Consider the following 27,613-nt stretch of genomic DNA (forward strand, 5'->3'; position numbering starts at 1 on the left):
AATGATTAGCAGAACGATTAAAACGGATGCAAACTCCGGAAGTGACAAGCCGTACAGTGATGGATACACTTTAGCACACCCATTGGTCGTCATTATCGATTATGTAAATTAATTCATTATGTTTACAATAGTTTTAAACATATGACAAAATTGAATCGATTTAATTATGTTTTGCGGATTTACTCAACTTGATATAGTATTGTAGGCACATAAGTTTTTTCGCTAATACATACGTCTGTAACATTCACTAAAATACAATTTGGATTTGCTAGCTTCGCTACCTATGACCTAATACGAAGATTTAAAGCTTTAAAAAAAACGATTATTTTTTCCCCTGATGCTTGAGTTTTCATTGCGTCTATATCTGTAGTGTGACTAATATCTAGCTATACCAGTAACACAGTCCCCACAGTAAGCCTAGGTACGGCAAACATTTGCTTCTACATCCCCATTCAGTACGATTTGAGGCGAGTTCCAGTGCGCGCGCGACATTTTCCAAGCACCCTTCCGTTGTGTATAGCTATTCAAATATAGCTTGCCGCCCAGTGGGGACCATAGTGTGGTGCTGATCTCATCCCGCGAGTTTACTATCAGAATTGACGAGTATCGAGTTGAACGATATCGTCGAATCTAGGAACACATTTCCCCCACAGCCGAGCCCGAAAGGTTAACTTGTACGCGGACAGACAGTAATCATATTAAAACGGATTGGTTCTTCATATAATTGACCACAAAAGTGCAACTGAGGTAATGTTCTATTTACGGCTAATGAAAAGCTATACCAAGGAAAAAAATCTTTTCGAATTGTGTATAACGATATCAGTACGAAACCAGTGAAAATAAATTACTCATAAATCATTTGATAACATTCTGAAACACAGTTTATCTTATGAGATGAAATCTTAGAAAAACAGCGTCATCCATGGAAATGAAGATGACAAAGATGATGATTATTCTCCAATGTGTGAAGATCAATAATAGTTCATGCGCATTCCGACCATTCCGGAGGGGAAATTTATTATGCTGTCTCCCCCATTCCAAAGCATAACACGTTCCATGATATATGTTGACTAAACAGACCACAGGTCAGCAAAAATGCCATAACAGCCCGAGCGTGGTTCTGTTCTATACATAACGAAGGTATGCTCAGGGAAAGTGATTTGTGTAATTTTCACGACTCTTTGTCACGCAGTATGCAATCGTGTGCCACACTAATAGCGCACTTAATTTTGTTAGCTAAGGCTCACCACCAGCCAAATGTGCATTTGGTTCTTACCCCCCTACAAAAAGGGTGTGTTACTACTTCGCAAAGTCTCGACCTCATTTTTGCGCCTTGCTTTGTTTACCAACGGGCTCCATGCTCAATCAAAGTTCCTTTGCTGTTGATATCCTTCCTGCAGATAAAGCATGAGCATCATTAAACGGTGAACCAAATCAAAGGCGTTAAATGTTGATTAGTTTTAGTTAATTTACAAAGAGTTATTGACATTTTCCATGATAACTAATATTTAAATAATTAAATAACCCAAAATATTTTTTTATTTTACTGTTTGCTTTCCTTATAACACGAAAAAAAAAGGAAACATACATCCCTAATCGTTTGTTTGCGAGTACGACTAATATAGCAAGGTTCCTACTAAAAAAGGAAGCAAATACTGTTGATGGTCATATATGTTTTCTTAATAGCAAATCATAGACCATCCTACTATCAAAAACTATGTGGCAAGTGGACATAAAGTTTTGCAAGTTTTGCTGATGGAATTTACTGTACCGCTCATAAAAAATCTACTTCTCCGCTTATTTTTAATCGCAACAGAAAATGAGCGCCAGATAGTCGCCTAAGAAAAACATACCGCCAGAAAAAAAGCTACTTTGATATTTTTGAAAATTCACGTGGTACGTGGTAGATTGTGGCGATGAATGCTTTGATAGCACGTACTAATTGTAATGTGCATAAATTTTTCACATCTATGATCACGAAAATTGCCATTTTGTTGCAAGGCACAATACAAATTTCATAGTAGAGGCTCGCGGGTAAAATTATTCTTTGTTCGATGCAGAAAGTTGATAGCATTGTCGCTTATCAAAATGCCCCAATTCGCGAATGAGCTTGGACTGACTGAACATGTCAATATCCTCAGATTGCTATACCGTGATTAACCAGAACTGGTGTATCATATTTCAAATTAAGTGGGATAGAGATTGACCAAAGTTGGTATAGAACCTTATCTCCTTACAACTTTGTGTTCATGTTGAGTAAAATTAAGGTGATTATACAACAAAGCCACAAATTAGCCCAAGATGGCTTACCAGATCAGGTGCTTTATTCAGCCAACCAGACCATGTGCTGTTTTACAGTTATTTTCTAAAAGCACGAGCTGAGACAACCATAACGCACATAAGTGTGAAACATATGTTGATCATTTGCTCACTTATGCTGAGCAATCGACTTTAATTTCAGCACTGCACAGAATCATTACACTATTTATTCCTCGGTTTCGACTATTGTTGTCGAAGGGAAGAGCACCGGAATAAATGATTTGCTCATCGGTTTCGACTTGTGATGTCGAAGACGCTCTGGGAAAACGTCGCAATGAATGAGTTGCTGGAAGAGCATCGGATTGAATGATTTGTCCATAGGTTATTTACTTCTGACTTACCTGATTTACCACCAGGGTGTCAAAAAGCATTGTTTGCAGGTCACACGGGCATCTCAGCCAAATGGCGAAGCTTTCGTGTCATTTGTAGTAGATTGCAAAAAAGTTTGGATATTTTCTTCACTTATTGGCAAAAATGGAAAATTTCCCCGAATGCTTCCAAAACTCAGCTTATAATTTTCCCACATAAGCCGAGAGCTTCTTATTTGAAACCTTCTAGCAGACATATTGTCACTATGAATGGGGTTCCAATTAATTGGTCTAGCGAAGCAAAATATTTAGGACTTCTGCTATATTAAAAATAAACTTTTAAAAACCACATTGGAGGCTAAGAAAATTATTTTGAGCTTTTTAGTGGAATGTTTTCACTTGTTAAAGCCTGTCCACGTTAAATTTCGGACACCCATCATCCAATGCTATTTTTTAAAATTTTCACAAACCACTGAGAAGATTAATTTACATGACAGCTGAATCTCTCCATTTTATGTGATTCTTTGAGCATATTTTCATTCTTGTCAAAGTGATGAAATGGCTACAAATCAATTGGACATTGTCTCAGTGTCCGAAATTTAACGTGGAACAGGCTTTATAAGACGAGTTTGTACAATCCCATTTAATTCCACCACTTAATTGTACCTTGACAGATACGTATACGACTTAGTCAAGTCGAGTCGAGTCAAGTACGAGACACTGAAGACGATCCTACTGTTGAGGTCGAAATACGTATCTGTCAAGGTACAATTAAGTGGTGGATATATTAATATATTAAGTGTCTATATCCACTTATAAACAGAAAATCAAAACTTTGTCTTAAGAACTAACTTTTGATTTACAAACAATTTTTTAAACCAGACATGTTGCATGCTGTGCCAATATGGAATAGTTTCTGCAATGCTAGAAAGAAGGTAGGGGAAATGACGGCTTTGGCAGGTTTTATTCTATTATTGGCAGGGGGGTTTTTTATGACTGATTTTGCTCAAACTTGGCCTAAACATTCTTTGCATATCAAAGAATATTGTGGCCAAATTTCATAAAATTCGGTCGACAAAAACCCCCCTGCCAATAATAGAACAAAACCTTTTTTTTTTTTTTGTGTCTTTATTAAAGAGACTTTATAGAACAAAACCTGCCAAAGCCGTCTGTTCCCCTATTTCAGAGGATTCAAAATAAAATTTTGAAAATGATTCTGTAGTTGCCTCCGTGGTAAATAGTACCAATGAACTTCATAGAATTTCTAATATTGAGACATTGCAATACATGTCCAACAAAATAATTTCCAATTTTAGACAAAAATCGTTATAATCGTTATAATAATTAATAATGGTACAAGAATCTTGAAATGAGTACCATGCCAATTATTGTCTTCATCAAAGATAGTCTTGGAATAATTTTCTTGTCCTCTTGTACCATGGTACAAGTACCACAGGTGTGTCCTTAGTATTAGTATAAATTAGGTTAAGTTTTGTTTAAGTTAAAATATTGTAATTTCTACATGGCTCAATTAAACCAGAGAAAAAAAATCCTAACTGCCAGAGGCAATATATTAATAATAACTAAAAATGTGACATAGCAAATAAGGATGATAGTGTTAAGAAAACACGGAACACCTACTTTATCTGATAAATGAATGCATGTATTAGATAATTAGCAAATAAAATTAGTAAAAAAAAAATTAATTTAGTCGTCGGTTTTGACTTGCGGTGTCGAAGACGCTCTGAAGGGCGTCGAGTTGAAAGATTTGCTCATCGGTTTTCGACTTGTGATGTGTGATGTGGAAGAGCGGATTGAATGATTTACTCATCGGTTTTGGCTTGTGACGTCGAAGGCGCTCTAGATGAGCGCCGAAATAAGTTATAAGGATCATGAGCATGAAATAGTTGACAGTTCAGAAGGCACAGATAAAAGGCTGGAATAATTTGTTTAGTAAATATGCATTTGCGTATTTGTATGTGGATTTGTATGTATGATGAAATAAAAAAAATAATTGAAATTAATATTACATTAGAATCAGCTTTTGGTTATAAGCTAGAGATTATATTTGAAAGATGGACTTGGATTAGAATATTAGTTGTGAAAATTAGATATGAACATAAAATAATAATTACTGATACAATAATACATAATAATGCAATGGCAGGCATAAATAAAACTTTACTGTGGAAATACTATAGAACACGTAAATAGTAGATCAAGAACCAGTTGCAATTCAGACCCATTGAAGATGAAAAGATCGAAGAAAAATCCTGAATATTTTATATGAATGTTTGATTTTCGTATTCCATTATGACAACGTTCCAATGTGGGTTTGGGATTAAAACTTTGTTAATGAAATAGGGATATTGGCTTTACATTTCGGGTCCTTACATTGGATTTGAGTATCGGTTTGGAAAATCGTATTACAAGTAGGATTGAAATATTTGAATTCAAATTTGAATTGGGATGATTATGAATATAGAAACTGAGTACGGATATTGGATACTGGATTGGATTAGCTTTCACAGTAATTAAAAAAAAGCGATGTAAATAGTTGTTTTCTGAAAATCCCAAGTCAATGTTTTTTTTCTTTTTAGTGAGAGAAGAAGGGGAATGTGAGGGTGAGGTATATTAGAAAATGGGCAATCCACTTCCAGCGTGCATTGTTGACGTATATGCAAATATCATCCGTATTCGGTTGCCCACATTGACTAGTGAATAGCAGGCCATGACTTTGCCCCTCGTTGGACAACGAACGGAGTTAAACACTCGATAAGACAGGACACAAGCGATCAAACCAACGGATAGCCCGTTCGGCGGAATTAGGCCGCAGAGTTACGCCAATGTGAAGTAGAATGACTTTGCTTGTTGGGTTGAATCACTCGTTCTCATTAACTACGCATCGCAGCGATATGATTTTTTTAAGATTTTCATACGCAGGGCCATTTTTACTGAATTTTAATGTATACCATTAGTTAGCCATTTCCAGGCACCTTCAGCATGGTGTTGCTTTGTAGACGCACATCTCACTGCATGGCTAAGGAAGGCCCTTATATTACTATAGTAATTTATTGTGAAACATGATCAATCGTTCTGAATGATTTTGCGACGCCAGTTCAACTTATTCATTCACATAAAAAGTTTCATTTTTGGCATTTGTCGGAAAAGAAATTGAGTGTATACATATGTGCATACTTACTTGATACTTGATGGGCTACAGCTCTTCGATGAACCTACGCCGAATGGAGTATCCTTCTCCACTGGACTCGATCCTGGGCCAATAGCTTCCAGTCGCCATGAACATTGAGCGCCCTCAGGTCCTTTTCAACTGCAAAAAGCCATCGTGTACGCGGCCTTCCACGAAGTCTCCGACCACTTCCGGGTTCTCTATTAAATATTATCTTCGCTTAACGTTCTTCTGGCATACGAACAACGTGACCAGCCCACCGTAGTCTGCCGTGTTGTATAAGCTGAATAATATCCAGCCCTATTTGCAGCTGCAATACGCCTTTTCACCTCGCGGGTAACCTCATTATCGCACACCACTAATGTGCCAAGATACACAAATTCTTCTAACCAAATTTTTCATCATCCAGCACCATTTCGCTACCATCACCACTAATAATCATGGTATTGATCGTGAGTCCAATCCTCTCTGTCTCCCTCTTAAAAGGCACAAAAGCCTCTTCCACGGCACGGTGATCAATCCCGATAATATCGATATCGTCCGCAAATCCCAGGAGCATATGCGACCTTATGATAATGGTACCGCTTATTTGCACACCAGCTCTCCTAATCGCTCCCTCGAGCGCTATATTGAGCAGTAGATTCGAGAGTGCATCACCCTGCTTTAATCCATCTAAAGCCCTCTGTACACCTCCCGTGAACATGAACATGAACAAGAGGTGAGAAAGAGCGATAATTTCACAGTGAACATCGTCGTGGACAATCGAGTCTAGTTGGAAGTGTTGAATTATTGCCCACGAATGCAGGCAGCAAGTAAGTGTGCAGTAGTAAACGAAGAAAATAAAAATGAAACATATTGTCGCATATATGTATATGAATTTTTTGAGTGGGTAATCTACGGAACGATATTGATCAAGTTGATTAATTTTAATCATCTTTTCGTTTAAATGTTCGGGAATTTTGTTATGAAAAGCCAGTAGGTACATGTACTTAATGATTTCTGAATGGCAAATTTTCAACTGTGCTACCAAATGTATACATTTTGCACCGTTCAAAGCTGAATTAACAAGTTCCGGTGATCAACTGACCTGAATCCAAATATTATCTTTCGATTGGTTCGCATCAAAGGAGTTCTGGCAAAACTACCTACGAAGCATGTAATTCACATGATACATTCTGTTCCACACATTATTACAATAATGTTCAATTATGCAATTATAGTTAAGAAAATACGAATTTACGAAAAGAGAAGTAATTTCTTCTAATTTTCTATCTAGTGACTTCTATCCCATTTGAACGATTGATTTCGACATGTAGTAACAAGTTTAGTTTGATGAGGAGTTTTTTAATTTTTTTTTTTTACTTTTGCTAGATATCATTTTTGACTTTCTATTTTGGCTTACCTTTGTTTAATACTTTTCTTCATCTCATTTTTTTTTTAAATTTATTATTCATTTGTTCGAATAGTGTTAATTACTGTTTGAATATTTGACCAGTTCGCCAATAAAAAAACCCAATTTTTGCTCAAGTTTTCGCGTATTAAATTCAATTGATCGCGTATCGTATATCCGTACCGTATTTAATTGTTGTGTTTACTTTTGAAAGTATTTGTATTATTTAATATGTATTCAATAATTTTTGCTGTGCTAAGATTTTTTTGATAGTCATTATCCAAATTATGTAAATTACTCACATAAACTGTTTCAAATAAACAACTTTATTGAATAAACTAATATATGTATACCTAATCACAAACATTCTGAATGATAATTAAGGTGATTCGCGTTGGAATACAATTTAAAAACTACATAGTGCTTTCAGGGGCACATAACTCGAAAAGTAAACGACAAACAAAAGCGAAAAGTAGTTTTTTACCTTTGCTCACTTGCAGCATACACGAAAAAAATGGTTTCCAGATGTGCTAACCGCCTAAAAATTTACATTTGTGCGACCGAAAAGATGCGGACTGGTCATTTTTGGACTCTGTCGTAGTTCACCTTAATATCAATATCTGTACCTCGTGGATGGTCATAACGCAAAGAGCATACGAGCATGTGTGTACCAAAAAAACGAGGGCAGACAGACAGGCAGGATGAAAACGACAGAGAGGCAATCTACATATCTTGTTAGATTCTTCATTCTCCCTGTATTGCTGTGGTGGATATATGGCGTATATGGTGTATATATTAGAGAGGAGAGAAGCTTTCTCTGGTAAATCAGGTAAAAAAATTCCACGGAGCTCGTTCACGTTCGAATGGCAAAAGCTTTCTGAAAATCTGTTCACCGTGAACGACAGAGACGATGCACAAGCATATCGGAAGCATATCAAATGATTCAGTAGTAGCAAAGCAGAAAAAGTATGCCAAGCATTTATAACTAATATAGCTAAGACTTTGAATAAACAAAAGAATAAATAAATAAATAAATGACTTCAAATTAATGGGTTGATAAATTAAAAAAATGAACAATCGATTAAATTACAAAATTGTTGATTTGAAAACCTAATAAATGGATAATTTTTTAGATTAATAAATTCAGAAATGAATGAATTTATAAATTATCGAATAAAAAAAAAAATATAATGAAATAATCAAAAATAAAATAGTAAAATAATAAAAAATATTTCATAATAAGTTTTTAAAGGTATGTTAATAAATTATTAAAATACCAAATTGATAAATAAACAAATTCATAGATTTATAAATCAATGAAATGATAAATTAAAAAATTGATGAATAAAAAAAAATGATAAATTAATCAATTAATAATTAATAAATTACTAAACTGCCGCTGCAAGCATAACTGTCCAATATTTACATGATTTGTAATGGAATAAGTATATGGAAAAGTTATGCTTTTATGAATCAATAAATTTATTTTGAAACCTAGTAGATCAGTGACTTAATAAATAAGCAAATGAACTAATTATAATTAATGAACAATAATGATGGTGTTGTAAAAAATACACAAAAAAATGATATTTTTTCTTTCATTGCACATTAGGTAATCCGCTTTCAAAAGAGGAAAAAATAATAACTTTCTTTACCGAAAACTTACAGAAGAGATTAAGGGCTTATTCAAAAAGAAATTTTCCTAAGAATTTAAGAATCAAGGACGTGGAACACTTCTGTATGTAGTTATGAGGCTCGTTTTGCCCCAATGTCCCATACATCACGAGTTTACATATTTTTTGTCATTTTATCTTTAGGACATTGCTCTAAAATTGTGTTTATTTCTTCACTGTGGATCGACAGAAGGGCACTACATATATTTTGCTGGAAAAAGTTGAAAATGTCAGGGATTTTGGTGTTTAATAAGCGTCAAAATGCATTTTATTTGAATTTTCCGGCCGCGTCAATTTGAAATCGTCGCAAAGCAAATTGTCGCCAGCAAACATGGCCTTCAGATCTGTCAGATCAACTACGAACAAAATTGTTTGATTTCAATAAACAGATTATTTCCAGAAGTTGAGTACTTTTTTTTGCATGTTTTAATGATTTGGCTTTGCATTAACACAGATTTAAAATAAAGATATTGGCGACGATTTTAAAGGTGCATAAAAAGTGATCGACGCGATTTGTTACCAGCGAAACTGAAAATACTATTAATTTAAATGATATTTTCCAATGATATAATGAAAATAACAAATAATTATATATTTCATTGAATGTATTGAATTATAGGGGACTTTGGGGTCATACAAGTCTAAAAGCTCAATAAATATATTTTTTTTACAAAATAGGATAACTTTTTTCACGGACGACAGAGGAGAATGAGAGCTTATTCAAAAGAAAATTTTCAAAGAAATTCGGTGAGTGATTTTTTATAGACGCGGGATACTACTGTATGTAGTTATTGAGCACGTTTTACTCCAATGTCCCATAAATCAATTTTTTCATATTTTTCGTCCTTTTATCTTTAAAATATAGTACTAAAACTGTGTTTTCCTCTTCATTGTGGATCCTCAAAAAGCACTATACATATTTTGTTGGCAAAAGTTGAAAATTAAAGTGTTTTTGGGGTAAAATAATCATCAAAGCGCATATAATATAATTGACAAATTATTGAGCTATATAATTGCATAGAGGAATTTGGGCGAAAAGGCATGAGAAAAGAATATTTCCGATCTCATCCTGTCTATTGTCACATCGACTCTCAAATAATATGATAACTCTTGTCTAGTTGTGCGATCGGGTATGGTTTGGAAATGTTCGACATCGGCTCTATCAAGAAGTATTTAAAAATCGTATTTTATCCAATAAATCACAAAACAAAACATTTGCGAAATGATTTACTTTATTAGTTATTGTTTCACAAACATTTATCAATGTCTGTACAACATTTTTGGAAAATAATATCAACAATTATCTGTAAATATTATTTATTTTTACAGAATACATGAAAAAATAAAAAAAACGCACTTTGATGCCTATTTGACCCCTAAATCCCTTAAATTTCTAACTATTGTCATATTTAGTGCACCTCTATGGATTCACAGTGCAGAGATGAACACAATTTTAGAGAAATTTCTTAAAGATAAAATATAGAAAAAATATGAAAACTCGTTGGAATTTATGTTGGGAATCCTACGCCTTTGCTCGCAAGGCTAACTGGAGACCCGTATAAATTAATATAATTTAATAAAAATAAAACACCAATAAAAAACCAAATCTTTCAGTCGTATTTCTTTTGTACATAAATTAACTATTACATCAAATACAAATCATAAAATAAAAAAAATAAAATTATGAATAAATACAATGGTTTCTACAGTCGACTCTCCACATCTCGATGTTCTATATCTCGATATCTCTCCCTATGTCGATGGTTTCCTCAGTCCCTTCAATCTACATACATTTGGGCTCTCTACATCTCGATAACCTCCCTATCTCGATATCTCTCTATCTCGATGGATTCTGATCATATTTTGTTCAGGATTCACTCTCCTTATATCGATATGGTCAGATTTTTAGGCTACTAGACCATATTTGGACAACAACAAACGCATTAACAACAGGAAACGACATTTGTTTTGTTGTTGTTTTTCATAGCAACGAGCTTTTTCGGATCTAGTGCCCATTTCAATTTTCCTTCCATTCCTCGATCTCTCCCTATCTCGATGGTCCCTTCAATATCGAGATGTAGAGAGGCGACTGTAGTTAGCCTTGCCAGCAAAGGCGGAGTATTCTCGATTTTCGTTGCGGTCTAAAAGATTTTTTTCGGGTTTTCGGCAATCTCGACTCACTGGGAATAGCGTATTTTTGTACTTGCAACATAAGACACATATCCATGCAATGGACGGATACGGAATAGAAACATCAAATAATAACTGTGGAAATGTTAATGGAATATTGAATAAAGAAGCAGGCCAAGATTCAGTGGTAATATAGAGCCATTGAAGAGGAAGAAGAAGAAGAAGAATGAATCAATTTTTTTTATGAATGAAGTAATCTATCTATGAAAATATAAATTTTTCGATTGAATATACGAATGATTGAAGTATTAAAAAAAATATTTATAAAGAAAAAAATAATATTACCACATAATAAAAAAGAAACACAATTCATTTATGAGAAACTACTGAGTTAGTTTCCTTCCGACCAAACCGATACGAGTATTAAATTGAGCGACAGCGACACACAAAGCAGGAACCCACCGAAACCGATTCAACGAGAACAGTAAACACTCTCGGTCGGTGTGAACTCCCAATCCAAATCAACCTATTCTCCTTGTATTTTTGAATTCACCACAGCTCCACGTTCATGTTCACCGTCGCGTTTACACTTGCGATGAGTTCACCGCAGATACGATTTCACGATGATTTCACAGGCATGACCGTGGAATGCTCATAAATCTGATATTATTGATGTTTTTTATGTTTTTATGCATCTCACTACTAAATGCAGCATCTGCCTTTCATTTGAACATGATTCCCTCACGATTTGAGTATGTATCAAGAAGTTATTATCGAAAAACAGTTTGTTCACGTTCACGTTCACGGGAGGTGTAAAATGCGCTTAAGGTAGCAAATGACGTCGATATTTCATTCACAACCCTTACACCCTTACATTCGATCCGTCCAACGTTATGCGAATCAGCCGTATCAGTTTCGTCGGAAAACCATGTTCAAGCATAATTTGCCATAATTCATCCCGTTTCACTGAATCGTACGCCGCCTTGAAATCAATAAACAGATGATGTGTCTGCAAGTTGTACTCCCGGAATTGATCAAGGATTTGTCTCAGGGTAAACATTTGATCCGTCGTTGATCGGTCCTCATGAAAACCTGCTTGGTATTCGCCGACGAAGGGCTCTTCAAGCGGTCTCAATCTGTTGAACAGAATACGGGACATAATTTTGTACGCCGAATTAAGGAGGGTTATTCCTCGGTAATTGGCTCACTCCAGTCTGTGCCCTTTCTTAAAGAGAGGGCAAATGAGGCCGTCCAACCAGCTAGCAGGCATTTCCTCGTCTTCCCATATTTTCGACAAAATATGGTGCAGAGCTGCTCACTGCAATGTTTGAGAAGTTCAGCCAGAAGCTGGTCCTTCCCCGCAGCCTTATTGTTTTTCAGCTCTTTAAAAGCTTTTTTAACCTCATCTAGTGCAGGTTGTCGTATCCCAGCCGAAATGGTTGGACGAATCCGCCATTGAATAGCGGTGCGACATTCCGTCTCTAAAATAGTCAACAAACTGAAGGAAAAACTCCTGTCGAACGAGCAATCAACGCCGCATGCTACGATGTCACTCATACTCAAGAAGATATTTTAGGGAACATTGGGGCTTACGAAACATATATTTTTTATTAAATGAGTCTGTATCTGAAACTATACAATCACCTCAATTTAATATATTACATTTTTTTTGTTTACCCAAAATAACATTAACTATGAATACTACATAGGTGACTCCACAGCTTGTCCATTGTCGCTAATATTTATTCTGTTCACCGATGCACCGTCACTTCCACTATTCAACAAAGTCTCGAAGTGTTGCTTTCACCTGCCAGCCCCTTCGGTTTTATCTGTCAGAAAATTCTCTTGTTGGTCGTTGCATTGACAGACTCATAAAACCTCCGCATATCGTTCTTCTCAATTTTTTCCTGTGCCTCACTAATAACTTGTTCTTCGTACTCTTTTTTTCTTCCTGCGGTGGGTTCGTTTTTCGGCTGTTCTTGCTTCCTTGTACCGATCGCTATTCGATTGGGTACCCGACACTAACATCCGGCTTCTGGCAACGTTGTTCTCGTCTGTCACTCTCTGACACTCCACACCGCTCCATGGATCGACTCCCATAGATCGTTGATGTTGTCGCTAACGTTGATTGCACTTATCCGTTCGTCGAGCTTCTGGCGGTACTCAGTCGATACTCCTTCCGCCGACAATCGCTGGATATTGTAACGCAACATTTGCTGTGATTTTTCGTTCGATACAGTTGACAACCGTGATCGAATTTTACTGACAACGAGGTAATGATCAGAGTCGATAACATCCGAGAAATGGCGCCCATCCACCAGAACATGGTCTATCTGGTTGCAAGTTTCACCGTTTGGGTGTCTCCAGGTATGCTTTCGGATGTTCTTTCGTGAAAAGTAGGTGCTACTGATGGCCACCCCTCTGGCAGCAGCGAAATTTACTTCCGTAGGCCGTTGTCATTGGTAGCGGAGTGAAGGCTCTCCCTACTCTCCATAGGCTGTATCAAGACATTCATAAAACGTGTCCTTCACGTCGTCGGATTTATCGTTTGTCGGTGCGTAAGCATTGATTAGGCTGTAATTGAAGAATTTGCCCCGTATTGTCAACATACAGATTCGTTCGCTAATGGGTTTCCACCGCATCACTCGCTTCATCTGCTTGCCCATCCCTACGAAACCAACTTCATGCTCTGCTTTTTCGCCGCCGCTGTGATAGATGTTATACTTGAATGTAGTGTTGATCGTGGGGTCCACGGCTCGAAATTCACGTTCTCCGGATCTGGGCCAGCGGACTTCTTGAATAGCGGCCACGTTCACTCCAACCTTTTGCAGTTCGCGAGCCAGAAGGCTCACTCGTCCAGGTTCATTTAGGTTCCTGACATTCCAGGTACCGAGTTTCCAATCATAGTCCTTATTTTGGTTGCCAAAAAAACGTTCTCTTTTTCTTCTATCTCCATTTTTCGTGGTATTTGAGAGTCTTCAGTAAGCTACCTTACCGGGGTCGCGTTACCTACATCGTACTGGTGGGACTGCCACCTTAGGTATAGCTGACGCGGTACAGCATTTCATTTCTCAGCCGCTGGGTACCAGAAAGACGCTGTTTGTGCCGCACCTCCCGGTGAACAGACGCTCGAGACGTACCTTCTCACTCTAGCTGATGTCAGAAGTGCCCAGGCTGCACTACCAGCTAAGTACACAACCCTTAGCTGGCGGTATTTTGTCATCGGACGACCCGTGGCAGCGTGAGATAAGAACTTGTGGGGACCAGAGCTCTGTTGGGCGCTCCTTCTTTGACGTCAACCCACCATTTTGCAGCTCACATATGTGCATAAGATTACGATAATCATAAGAAAGAGCATAATCTCCAGCCAAGCCTTTCTTAGCTGTTTGCAGAGGATGACATAAATATATCGAGTACGGCTGCGTTATACTCTTCAACGCTTGAGCTCCAATAAACAAGTAATTTAGAATATAACTTGACAATAATCGATTCGCCCTTAGTTTTTACCCGATAGTTAGAAGAAAAAAATCAAGGATTCTCATTTAATAGAGACGTGGTAAATAATCGATGGTTTTCCAACTAAACAGTTACGTTTTAGAGAGAGAAAAAAAGTCGCTCGGGACCTCTGATAGATTGGCCTATCTTTCTCTTACTTACTTACTTATGAGTTCTTACACCTCCGGATCCGAATTTCTGTTGCTATCCGCCTCTGTAGACGACGATGGTGCTCGTTGGTTGTGATCCAGTTGTAAGGCCACGATGATGAACAATAACGGTGATATGTGCAGCACTCTACACGAGAAACCCTTGTACTGTGCCTCGATAAGGCCGATGATTTTCTCAGGAACCTCCTTGCGTCTCAGGGCGCCCCACATATTCTCGTGATTGAGACAGTCAAAATTTGTTTTCGTAGTCAATGAAAACCAAGTAAAGGGACTCTTGGAATTCGTTGACCTGCTCCAGAATGAGAGGGACAGGATGAGATGACAGTATGGTCAACACAGGATCTTCCGGCACAGAATTCGGCCTCCTGTCGCCGAAGAGTCGCACCAATCTTCTCCTGAATCCGGGCAAGGATAACTTTGCATAGAACTTTGTGAACGGTGCACAGCAACATAATGCCTCGCCAGTTATCGCTTACAGTCAGGTCGCCCTTTCTGGGTACCTTCACTATAAGATTCCTTGCATCCAGCTGACCGGGAAAGGTGCGGTGTCCCAGATATTACGGAACAAACAATGCAGAAGTTGAGCGGATGTCATGGGGTCAGTCTCGGCTGATATACGATCGACCTCTGGGGCTTTAGGACTGCAAAAATTGTCGGGTACGGGTCGGGTTCGGGTTTGATAAGATTTTTCATTCCGGGTTCGGGTCAGGTCCGGGTTTGAAAAGAATTTATAAATCGGGTTCGGGTTGACAAAATGTGAAACCCGACCATCTCTAGTGACCTTGTGACCCGGTCGATTTTTCTCGGCAGCAAAATTAAATTTCCATGGAGAGTTAGATTTTTTTTTTAAATATGGGAAATTGCCAATTAAGAAATCAGGGTATGAGCAATAAATAAATATAAAAAACTTCCACAAACAATACAAAATTTACACAATACAATCAGTAAAAGCAATAAAACCCTAAAAAATACAAAAAAGCAATAAAAATTGATAACATTTTCCATGAACTTTCAACATTTAATAAAGGGATCATTTATAGAAGAATGCTAAGTTATATTGCTTTTATTATTTCTTTATGAAAATTTTCATATTTTTATTGCCCTTTATAGTTTTTTCGTGGAAAGTTTTTATATTTTACGAGGAAAAAAAATTATTTTGTTGGAAATTTTGTAATTTTTAATTGCTAATATTGATTTATTTTTGTTTTTTTTTATATTTTTCCATAGAACATTTTGATTTCTTTTTGGAATTTTTTTTTATGGTAACAATTTTTCCTTTTGAAAGTGCAATTTTTGTTTTTTTTTTGGAAATTCTCAAATGTTTATTATGGAAATTTTGCATTATTTGTGGAAATTTTATATTTATTTATTGCTCATACCATGATTTTTTATTGGCAATTTCTTTTTTTTTTCGGGGGTGTTTTTATTTTATTCATTTTTTTCTACTTCTGTATATATTCCACTTCCACTGCGCCATCAATTTCTACTGGAATATGGCTCATACAACATACAACAAGAGTCAGATACTTGGTCAGATAGCATTTTTGAGCAATATACGTCTTATTCACAGGTCATTGAGTTTTAAAAAAGTGTTTTATTTTTAAAATACTTTCGAGGTGTTTAACATTCTGATATCATAAAATAAAGTTAGATATTGTCAGCTGGGGTTACATTCTCAGCATAAACCGTTGATGCATAAGTTTTAGGTTGCTAATGGCGCTAGAAATCTTGTGATCAACATGCAAACGTGAGATATGGAAACCAAAACAATGATATTGACATTCAAGGTGCCGATCAAACTCTTTATGCAAAACCTGGGTTACTATGTTTCAATCGGGTTGGTCTGAATAGCTTTATCGGATAACAGCCATCTAAAGTTATAATAATACGCCTTTTTTACTGCATAGACTAGTATAGACTGTAAATGGAAACAATTTCATTATTTTAAAATCTACCATAATCTGTTACGAGAAATATCGTTGCTAGTATTCGAACCAGCTGCGTGAATTTTAGTTCGTCAATAGATTTAAGAAATGTTTTCAAAACCCTCGTGTATTACAAGCCTCCGTCAAGGCAGATGAATAAAATCAGTGGACTTAGTGGTCTCGATATTTAAGCAATTACAAATTTTAATTTATATTAAGATAGTTTTATTCTAAAAAAACTCTCTTTCATCAATAAACGTTACAATGAGTTAGTATAACTGAGAATTTTATAAAAGGGCAGAAATATGTGGGAAATATATTTTTCTTCTTTGAAACTTACTAAGTATGAGAACTGCCCCGTTTTCCATCTCACTGAACATATATTCATCTCATCGTAAAACAAAGAAATACAGCACCAATCTCGTCGCTTCTTTTTGCTAACTTGCCTGACCAATGCGGAAAAAATCATAAAAATGAAAAATAAACCAATTTCTTTTTCATTGCTTTGTTTTTGATGGGATGAAAAAGGGGCTATGAGATGAAATGCCGGACCGTTCCCCTATATAGTATGTTTTTACTATACTCAATGATTACTCATTAACACGTACCCCGTTGCTTCTATTCATAACTGAAGTAATTTTGACTTTATCCGACGCCGTTCAGACTGAGTGATAGCAAATATGCTATATTAATACTATATTAATATAATATATTTGGTGATAGCCACACATCATTGACTTGCGTAATATCTAAATTTGTTAGTCATAAGCTTCATGAATAAACCATATAATGATGCAGTCATCACATTAGTCTGTGGTAAATGTAGGTAGACATATACCTCAGAGGAGATTAAGGCGTTCCCGAAATCAATAGGTTTTTTTTCTGGTGCTTTCAATAATCGTTTAGTTATCTTTAATTTGTTCAATCATGACACTTCATTTTTCAATGGAAATAAAACCTCGATTCGTTTCGATGAAGTGATGTTATGTAAAATGTGTAATTTATTTAGACACATTTTATCGTAGTTTGTAGTAAATAATTTACAAGATTATTTTATTAGATTTTATCCAATCGATTGGATATAACATTCCGTTGCAAAGATAGAATTGAAAGTTCCAAATGAACAGCACGAATGCATAGCATGGTTGTTATGGCCGAAAAATACAGCTATTCCAATGGCTGTAATATTTTTTACATTTCTTAACACGAAAAGAAACACAAAGCCCATAGGGTTGGTCAGCTACCAGAAGAATAATTAAAATATGGTACATACATAGTGAGGCACTGACTTCTTTCTGAAGTTCTGTTGGAATAATAGTTAAAAGTCGTGTCATACACTATTTACTATAAGCAGGGTTTATCTGTTTAACTAAAGAGTTGAGTCCCCCGAAGCATGCCCATAAGCCATAAGTAATGAATTCTATTAACCGGAGTAAATTTCGTGAATCAATATGAAGGAAGGCCTTTAAAAAAATCCCCACACTGGGACAGAGTAGCCTCGCAGCTCATTAAGCACTTCTACAGTTATTAACTGTGAGGTTCCTAAGCCAAGTTACCATTTTTGCATTCGTATATCATGAGGCTAACACGATGATTCTTTTATGCCCAGAGAAGTCGAGAGAATTTCCAAACCGAAAATTGTCTAGACCGGCGCCGAGAATCGAACCCAGCTACCCTCAGCATGGCGCGCCTTACCGCACGGCTAAGGAGGGCGCCTACACTATTGTAACTATTTTTGTGGTGGTCTTTTTAAAGAAATTCGCTTAAAATATGCTCGGTCACATAAATTTCTTTGACTTTTGCTGGTTTTAACACATAGAAGAGTCCGCTCTGATTATTATTGGCGGTCGGTGGGACTGTCGATTCCAAGCATCTGATAATGATGCATAACACAGGAACAAACATCAACAAAACCTTTCTGGGAGAATGCAGTCACCGTCGTTCGCTATGTTGTATTAATTACGAACATATTTGCTCTCCTTCCGTGATAAATTGGTCCCAAAGGGTATACAGATTGCATGATAAACGAAAACACAATATGTCGATGCGGTTCAGTTACGCGCATCAATAGTTACATACCTATAAGATATATCTCATTAGCTTTAAAACATGGAATGAAACTCAATATCTTAACGTGAGACATTTTACTCTACTCAGTTTCTCCCATCATCATAGAAATAGCTGTTATTATTGCGTTAGTGTTTGCCGACTGCCCCCCTATAATGCTTAATTACGGAACCCCATATATGTTTATGACGTTGCAACATTGGTGATAAAGGTTTGTTTTTCGTTAGGCGAAATTTCTTCCTAACTGAATATTTTGTTATCAGTTTGCGTTCTGTGTCGCTTGCGTCTACTCAGGCATCTCCATTGAACTTAGTCTACTGCTGTGGTATTTTGCAAAAGTCCGCCAATCGACTTCAAATTAGCACCCGCGGAGAAATAAGCCAAATCAAACAGAATATATTTATGTATGATCTCATGTTTGAGTGATGACGATCTTATTGACAATAGAGACTAAGCGCTAAGATTTCAAGTTCGTCTCACGTACTTGTCGTAAAACATCTTTTCGAACGTCGATATAGACTATCGCGCCACGGGGCGTTATTTGAGCTCTGAATTTTGTGTTGATTGCTGAGCAAGCGAAATATGTACTCTCATGTCGCAGTGCATCGGTTAGTGATGATTTGAAAAACATTTTATAATTTTAATCGTGATTATTGAACAAGACTAAAACTGTGTTTCATTTAATTCAAGGTCCATCATCATGTCCGACGATAAACAGAATGGTTCTGATCAGGTTGACAAAGTTGCTGTTGAAGTAGCTCAAATGGCACTGGAATCGAATGAAGACGCTGCAAAACCGGCGACATCCGATGGAGCTGCCTGTACAGGAGCTACAAAGAAAGAGGAGAATGGTACGCCCAAGGTGGCACCTGTTTCAACGGCCGCCTTCAAAGAGCAATTCAAAGCATTTTCAAAGTTTGGAGACACCAAATCTGATGGGAAGCACTTGACCCTTTCGCAGAGTGATAAGTGGATGAAACAGGCCAAGGTGAGTGCAATGTTAGTTAGTGCATCATTCTGTAATAATTGTTTTGCTATCTTATCGTTCTTTATCACGCATATATTTACCTTCTTTTGTTATTGAGAGCTATAATTCTAGCAGTACTGAATGATGTTGATATTAACCCCCACAAGGCCAAATTCTTCCGGAAGGCAAATTTTGAAAATGCAAATATCATAACGCTGTTTGCTTTCAACCGAACGGTGTGAAATTTTGAAACAAGGTTCAGTTTGTATTCTAGTTTCGATTCCACTTAGAGTGATGTCCAGATTCTGGACATGGCCATGTGCATCTCGACTCGAAACGAGCAAATCATATAAGCTGCCGTAGGAAAGTACTGTCGAATCAAAATGCGCAATGAGGCCCCTGGTTAGATCAGGAACTATTCCAGTTTTTTTGGAAATCCTACGATTTAACGTTTGGGGTATTTCGATGAAAACTTTCTTTTATTTGGAACTCTTTTCACAAACATTGCATAATTACAAACCTGCTTTAAATACGGTTGTATTATTTATTTATTTATTTAGTTAACATATAAACAGATAACACTGAATCAACAATTTGACGCCACAATACACGTTTCGAAGCCGCATCTCTCCATCCTCGAAAGCGCCTCATGAATACGGTTGTACCTTTTAGTAATTTTTCAAAATATTTGAAGTACTTGTGAGCGTCTCTAGGTTGTCTCCAGATGTCCCGGGGAGGCTGTACCAGAGGACGTTTTAGTTTCTAGGCCAAAACAAGTCATGCGACAGCTTTTTCTTCATGATTTCTCACGAATAAACTTCTGGTGAATCTGTGAAATACAAATAAAAACTTCATTGGCCACACCAGAAACCTACTCTACTCCACCCTATTCTAGTATGTTGGAGGCCGCGTCTCCTCTAAAACATCAAGTTTTTTGTTTTTGAAGCTACATACTTCTGGTGGCATCTGTTAAAATAACACAAGAACACCTGCGCTGTCCATAACAGCGTAGCCGTCCCATATGAATTTTTGTCAACTGTGGGTGTTGCGTCATGTTGCTGCTGGGTGCTCCGGGGTGGAGCGAGAATCCAAAGCTGCCATCATGTAGGAAGCAACGGAGTAATTTTCGAAATTTTCCTAGATACTTTGAATTTCCAATGGAATTCCTGGATTTATCTGCGAAGTAATTTCCGGGGGATTTTCTGGGAAAATCACAAGAGGAAAATTTTGTCTAAAAAATGTGGAAGAAATTCTTGCTGGGAATTTCGGAGGAATTACTTGAGAAATTTCCAAGAGAATGGAATTTCAGATAGTATTCGAAGAAATACCTGGAATAATTTTCGAAAGAGGTTTCTATAGGAATTTCTGGAAGTATTCTTCATTTTTTTTGGGGAAATCCTGGAGGATTTTCCTGAAGAAATATTTAAGTTATTTACGAAAACATGTCAGAAGTTAATTCCCCAGTAATTCTTGTTAACATCCGAAGAATTCAGGTTAGCAGTACGACTCGCTTTTGATTCCGGAATTGCTTGCTAGAAAATTGGCGCAATTACAGTCCATCCAGTATTTTGCACGTGGTAATGGCGGCATAAGTTCCTCCAAGTTTGCCATTCAAAATTATTTTTAAGAACACAAGGCATTGAATATTTTCTAAATTAATTTAAATTGTGATAATCACCTGTTATATTTTTTTAGGTAACCTAGTTTCATCATAGATATCTATTGCGTGACATTTTGTGTTTGCAATTTAAACCCACGCATGTTTCAACAATTTTCAATAAAAGAATGGGAAAGTTTTCCAAACGTAGTTCATTTCAACTGAAAGTGTAACTAACACCACTGAACTATTCAGTTGAAGCTACCTAATTACGAATTGTAGTTGGAACCACTTCTATTGCTAAGATAAGATTGAGAATTGAATTATTACGTACAATAGGAAAGAGAGAAAGCTAGAATTCTCACTTTCCTTTTGTACGTTATAATTAAATTGAAAACTCTTGTAACTTGAACTTGAAACATCATTTAGAATTATTTGGTTTTTCTTGTAAAAGCATGTGGTGAATGTTAATAAGCATACCGATAGAAATGTTTTTATAAAACAAACACGCATGGTTGTATTCGGTAAATTCTTCTCCGACATCACGAACGTACGCACTTACCGCAGTACGAATATTGAATCCGACCACTACCTTGTTGCAGTATTGCAGATATTCGATCCGCCATGGCCATGGGAAGCACCGCAGCCGCTGCACTAGGCACGGTGCCCCCGGATTAGAGAAACGACTGGTATGACGGCAAAAGTGAGCAGTTAGTTGAGGAGAAGAATGCAGCATGGGCGAGATTGCTGCAACACCGCATGAGGGCGAACGAGGCACGATACAAACGGCTCCGGCTCCGAATCTCCAGGAAATCCAGGAGGAGATCAGCCGGCTGAAAAATAACAAAGCCCCTGGAGTTGACCAACTACCAGGAGAGGTGTTTAAACATGGTGGTGAGGTACTGGCTAGAGCGCTGCACTGGGTAATTACCAAGGTTTGGGAGGACGAGGTTCTGCCGCAAGAGTGAATGGAAGGTATCGTGTGTCCCATCTTCAAAAAAGCGCTATGCTGGATTGTAGCAACTACCGCGCAATCGCATTGCTGAACGCCGCCTACAAGGTACTCTCCCAAATTGTATGCCGTTGACTAACACCAACTGTAAGGGAGTTCGTGGGGCAGTACCAGCCGGTTTTATGGGCGAACACTCCACCACGGACCAGGTGTTCGCCATTCGCCAAGTACTGCAGAAATGCCGCGAATACATGTGCCCACACATCATCTATTCATCGACTTCAAAGCCGCATATGATACAATCGATCGAGACCAGCTATAGCAGCTAATTCACGAACACGGATTGCCGGATAAACTGACACGGATTGATCAAAGCGACGATGGATCGGGTGATGTGCGTAGTTCGAGTTTCAGGGGCATTCTCCCCCTTCGAAACGCGCAGAGGGTTATGGCAAAGTGATAGTCTTTCGTGTCTGCTAGGGTAAGACGGTATAATGCGCCCCACCTGGCCAAAACGCCCCCCTTTGATTTTTAGAAAACTATAACTAACCAAAGGTCAAATTCAGTTGGTACCTATAAATATTTGTAAAACCATCATCCTATGTGAATATGGAAATATTTTTGTATTACATAATGAAAATATTTGCAAAATACAAAAAGTCACAGTTTTGATGTAACTCTTAATGTTTGTTTGCTGAACATTCTGGAGCGATGGTAGCCTACTGTCCGCAAAACTTGCACGGGAACACTTAGTTGGGCAACAAAATAACTTTTCTCAGTGGTTAATATAATATAAAATTGCTTCCATCTTCAAAAATGTAACGTTTTCCAAAAACATGTTTCACTGATCAAAACGCCCCAGTGTAGGCAGTACAGTATGCCCTTACCAACTGCACACAAGCGCGGCGAGCTTGCATCAGTTGCTTCCAAATTATATGGAAACTATTGAAATGTAATTCCAACCTGCTTAAATGGACTTATGTTGCTTTTTTATTGTCAAGCACATAAGAATGTGTAACCTTTTTATTATGTGATTGATAAAATACTAATGAAGGGCTATGAAACGTCTTTGGTTAAGGTGGGGCGTATTGCCCAGGCACTTTTTAAAATCATTTTTTTACGAGTTTTCAAAAAAGTTTTATTACGTGTTATCTGTAATATTTTCAAATGACTACTCACGAGCAATGCATTTGTGACTTCCTGGACTACCAAATAACACAAAGTTTGCATGAATTGCGTTGAAAAGTAAGCGTTAGGAGGGGCATATTATACCGTCTTACCCTATTAAAAATCGCTTTGGAGGGAGTGATACGAAGGGCAGGAATTGACACGAGTGGTACGATTTTCACGAAGTCTGTCCAGTTATTTGGTTTCGCCGACGACATTGATATCATGGCACGTAACTTTAAGAGGATGGAGGAAGCCTACATCAGATTGAAAAGCGAAACTAAACTGATTGGACTAGTCATCAACACGTCGAAGACGAAGTACATGATAGAAAGAGGCTCAAGAGAGGACAATGTAAGCCACCCACCACGCCGATAACGATACCAGCAGAGAAATTCGGAGACGCATCATGGCAGGAAATCGTACGTACTTTGAACTCCGCAAAACGCTCCGATCGAATAGAGTTCGCCGCCGTACCAAACTGAGTATATACAGAACGCTTATTAGACCGGTAGTTCTCTACGGACACGAGACCTGGACGATGTTCGTGGAGGACCAACGCGCACTGGGAGTTTTCAAAAGGAAAGTGCTGCGTACCATCTATGGTGGGGTGCACATGGCAGACGGTACGTGGAGGAGGCGAATGAACCAAGAGTTGCATCAGCTGTTGGGAGAACCATCCATCGTTCAAACCGCGAAAATCGGAAGACTGCGGTGGGCCGGGCACGTAGCCAGAATGTCGGACAGTAATCCGGTGAAAATGGTTCTCGACAACGATCGGACGGGAACAAGAAGGCGAGTTGCACAGCGGGCAAGGTGGATCGATCAGGTGGAGGACGATTTGCGGACCCTCCGCAGACTTTGTGGTTAGCGAAGGGCAGCCTTGGACCAAGCTGAATAGAGAAGATTTTTATGTATTGCACAGACCACTCCGGCCTTAGTCTGGTAATAAATAAAATAAAATGGTTGTATGCGACCTATTCGACGCTAGTCTCTTAAATTGATCCCTCCATCTTAATTTATCCATAGCTTGATTCATGTTTGGGCTTTTTGTTGAATGATTCTTACATTTCTGGACAAAAAAAAATAATTGGAAAACAATGAAACCCGCAAAATTAGAATTTGTAAGAAAAATGTTTGACGTTTGTTTGTTTTTAACAATTCCGATGAGGGCCAATATTTTTCAAAAAATTAATGCCTACTTTGATTAAAATATGTAAATATTTTCTACCTCTTGAATGTCACAATGAAACTCTTTGGAACTCTGAAAGTTTTTGGAAAAATATTCAAAAACAAATTCTAGTTATCTTTTCGATTATAGACGACAAAATGCAATAAAATTCTGTTATATTTGAAACTTCCTGGCATTTTTTAAAATGAATATATCCCTTGACTGATTAACGTCTCCAATTATAATTCTTACTACTGACGCCAATGGACCAATTACGCCAAAAATGCTGGTGCCCCACCTTTACCAGAACTATGGCGCCGCCAGTGGTTCTGTTTTCTGCAATCGATCACATAATTTAAATAGTTTTTAGTAACGAACCTGAATTAATAATAATTTAAATAGTTTTTAATCCAGCCTCGTTAGTTTTTAGGACATTGGTCGGTGTTTTGAAAATGATCATTGTTCCGAAGATATTGACAAGACTATGGGGTATACTTCGGTCTCGGATAAATGGTTGGGTTGGGGGTCAGGTACGTAAGTGTTTATCTCTTTTTATTTCTGATCAAAACCTCAGACATTTTTTCGGAACTGTCTGTAAAATTTGAATTAATTGCCACCGACGGTGGCCCACAGTATATAGCCATGACAGTTGTCGCTGTTGCAAATTGGTCTCGGGGCCAGGATATTGAGCTATCGATAGTGTCCGTAGGTATACCGTTAGGTTGCCACATAAAATGTGAATTTCTGACTGACATGTGCGTTAGTCTGGTGTGAGCCCCCCTGATAGTCCCTCCCCAATGTATTGCCGAATTGCCTGCCGGCGGATGTTGACTAGTGGAAGGTTTTGATATTTAGTGGGTCAGGTGAGAATTTCTATGTCATCCATCACTGCACAGTGGCTAAAATCGTGTTTTTAGCGCGTTTATAATAGTACCTTTATTGTGTGATTTAGCGTATTGGTGTCTTCGAGACATTTTATCAATAAGTCGACGCGCTTCTTTGGAGATATTCAGCCTTATGATTAGTCCCCCCCGTCTTCGCGAGAGTTGTAGAAAAAGTTCTCCTGAAAAACTTTGTCGAGGACACCAAGTTCGTAATTTCAATACTTTTAGAGATTTATTTATTTTTATGCCAACAAGTTTTGATCATGTACGATGTATAGGCATATGGAGACGCATGGTGCATTGGTTCATCAACTCCTTGTGATAGGTGATTGATTTCTACCTTGCATAGTAGGAAATGGTTTTTGATGAAACATTCCTTTCATTCGCTTACAACTCTACAGTTCAGGTATTAATTTAAAGTTCATTATTATGCTATGTGTATAAGACTGACTGCCACAATTTGCCCGTTGTCAAGTAGCAATTAAATCAAATATGACTTATAAATCCAATAAAACTGTTATAACTTTTTTATTTTTATTTTTTAAGTTTATGATATGATGAAAAACACATTTTGAATGGTTGTCTTCATAAAACGTAAAAAAATCCAAACGTAACGAAATTACGAACTTGGTGCCGTCGACAATGTTTTTCAGGAGAACTTTTGCTACAAATTTCATGTCTTTATGTTGTGAAGTGAAAAAATAAATTTTTCATTTCACTTTTAGGAGGATTGATCAGTAAGCTGAATACCTCCCAAGAAGCACATTAACTTACTGATAAAATATCTCGAAAACACCATTACGCTAAACTGAATAATAAAGCCAAAGGTACTATTAAATTAACGCGCTCAAAAAACGATTTTAGCCGCTGTGCAATGGGGCAACATTTATTATCACACAAGTTACTATTTTAGTAATTTTCATACTAACTTCAAAAATAGCATGTGCTCAGGTAATTTACAACCAATTTAGCTTAAAATTTGAGAGGATTCCAAACTTGCAAATGTGATCGTTTAAAGCATTGGGGCTGTCATTAATTCAAGGAGCATTAATCCTACGCTACGAATTCTTCTTTTAATTTTAATAGTGTTAAGCTGTGTTAAGTATTGACAAAACCCTAATCATAGGAAGAATGAATTTGAGCATGATTTTCTCTATCTAATATTGTATTGCAGGTGATCGATAAGAAAATTACTACTACAGACACTGGTATCCACTTTAAAAAGCTAAAATCAATGAAGCTAACATTCGAGGACTACAATAAATTCCTTGATGATCTGGCTAAAACCAAAAAAGTTGATTTGAATGAAATCAAAGGCAAAATGGCCAATTGTGGCGCTCCTGGTATACACAACGCTACTGTGAGTATAGTTTTTATGTTTTGCGATATTCTCATCTTATTTTCCATTAAAATGTTCATTTTCATTCAAGCCTGGAAAAGCGGCTGACACCGTGGCCAGACTGACAGATACATCGAAATATACTGGTTCGCACAAGCAACGGTTCGATGATACCGGAAAGGGTAAAGGAATTGCCGGTAGAAAAGATCTTCCCGACGGCTCCGGTTATGTAACCGGATACACACATAAAAACACATATGACAAAACGCACTAAACAATGTACCTTTTGGAATACTCTTCCATTCTCTAAATATAATCATTGCCCATGATAATGTTTCACCAATCAAAATAATGTAAAACATTGAAGTTATCTACAGTCTTCGAGAATTTTAAGTTGTAATGAGAGGTTTTAGTTATGGAAATGACAAGATTTAACGGGTAATATGTTCAAAATTGATTCGTTAATGTTTATTTCTAAATCATTATTTTTTTTTTGAAATTTTATCTACGATAGTTTGTTCTAGTCTTGTTACGTTTGCTAAGCGACAAAATAGATAACAAAGTAACTTATAGCATTATGAGAACTGTAAAATTTCCCTCACATAGTCATTATTTTTTGTACCTAAAGCAGGTCATTGGATAAGATCCTAGCGATATAAAAAACAGATTAAATTTAACATATTTGTATTTTTCCACTGATGATATTGGCGAATAATAATATGAACGCTAGTAATATATAATTTTTATTTAAGACGATGACATTCAATGACAATGTATGTCCCAATAATCCACATAAAAAAAATTTAGCTTGTTCAGATGACGCCTTTTGCAATTCGTGGCATATTTCTGAATTGAAAACAGCATAAAAA

The 27,613-nt window shown here is 37.1% G+C and overlaps 1 protein-coding gene across 2 annotated transcripts; it reads left to right on the forward strand.

Moving 5' to 3' along the window:
• Positions 1–433: 433 nt before the first annotated feature.
• Positions 434–27,484, forward strand: LOC134211056 (tubulin polymerization-promoting protein homolog). Of its 2 annotated transcripts, none has more exons than XM_062687619.1 (4): positions 434–747; positions 19,358–19,655; positions 26,580–26,765; positions 26,836–27,484. In XM_062687619.1, the coding sequence occupies exons 2-4, from the start codon at positions 19,368–19,370 to the stop codon at positions 27,016–27,018; spliced, it is 657 nt and encodes a 218-aa protein (XP_062543603.1). In that variant the 5' UTR covers positions 434–747; positions 19,358–19,367; the 3' UTR covers positions 27,019–27,484. The 2 variants fall into 2 exon arrangements, with proteins under 2 accessions (XP_062543603.1, XP_062543602.1); XM_062687618.1 differs by lacking the exon at positions 434–747 and adding an exon at positions 19,029–19,275.
• Positions 27,485–27,613: the final 129 nt, after the last annotated feature.

Source organism: Armigeres subalbatus, chromosome 2, assembly GCF_024139115.2.
Source record: "Armigeres subalbatus isolate Guangzhou_Male chromosome 2, GZ_Asu_2, whole genome shotgun sequence".
NCBI lineage: Eukaryota > Metazoa > Arthropoda > Insecta > Diptera > Culicidae > Armigeres > Armigeres subalbatus.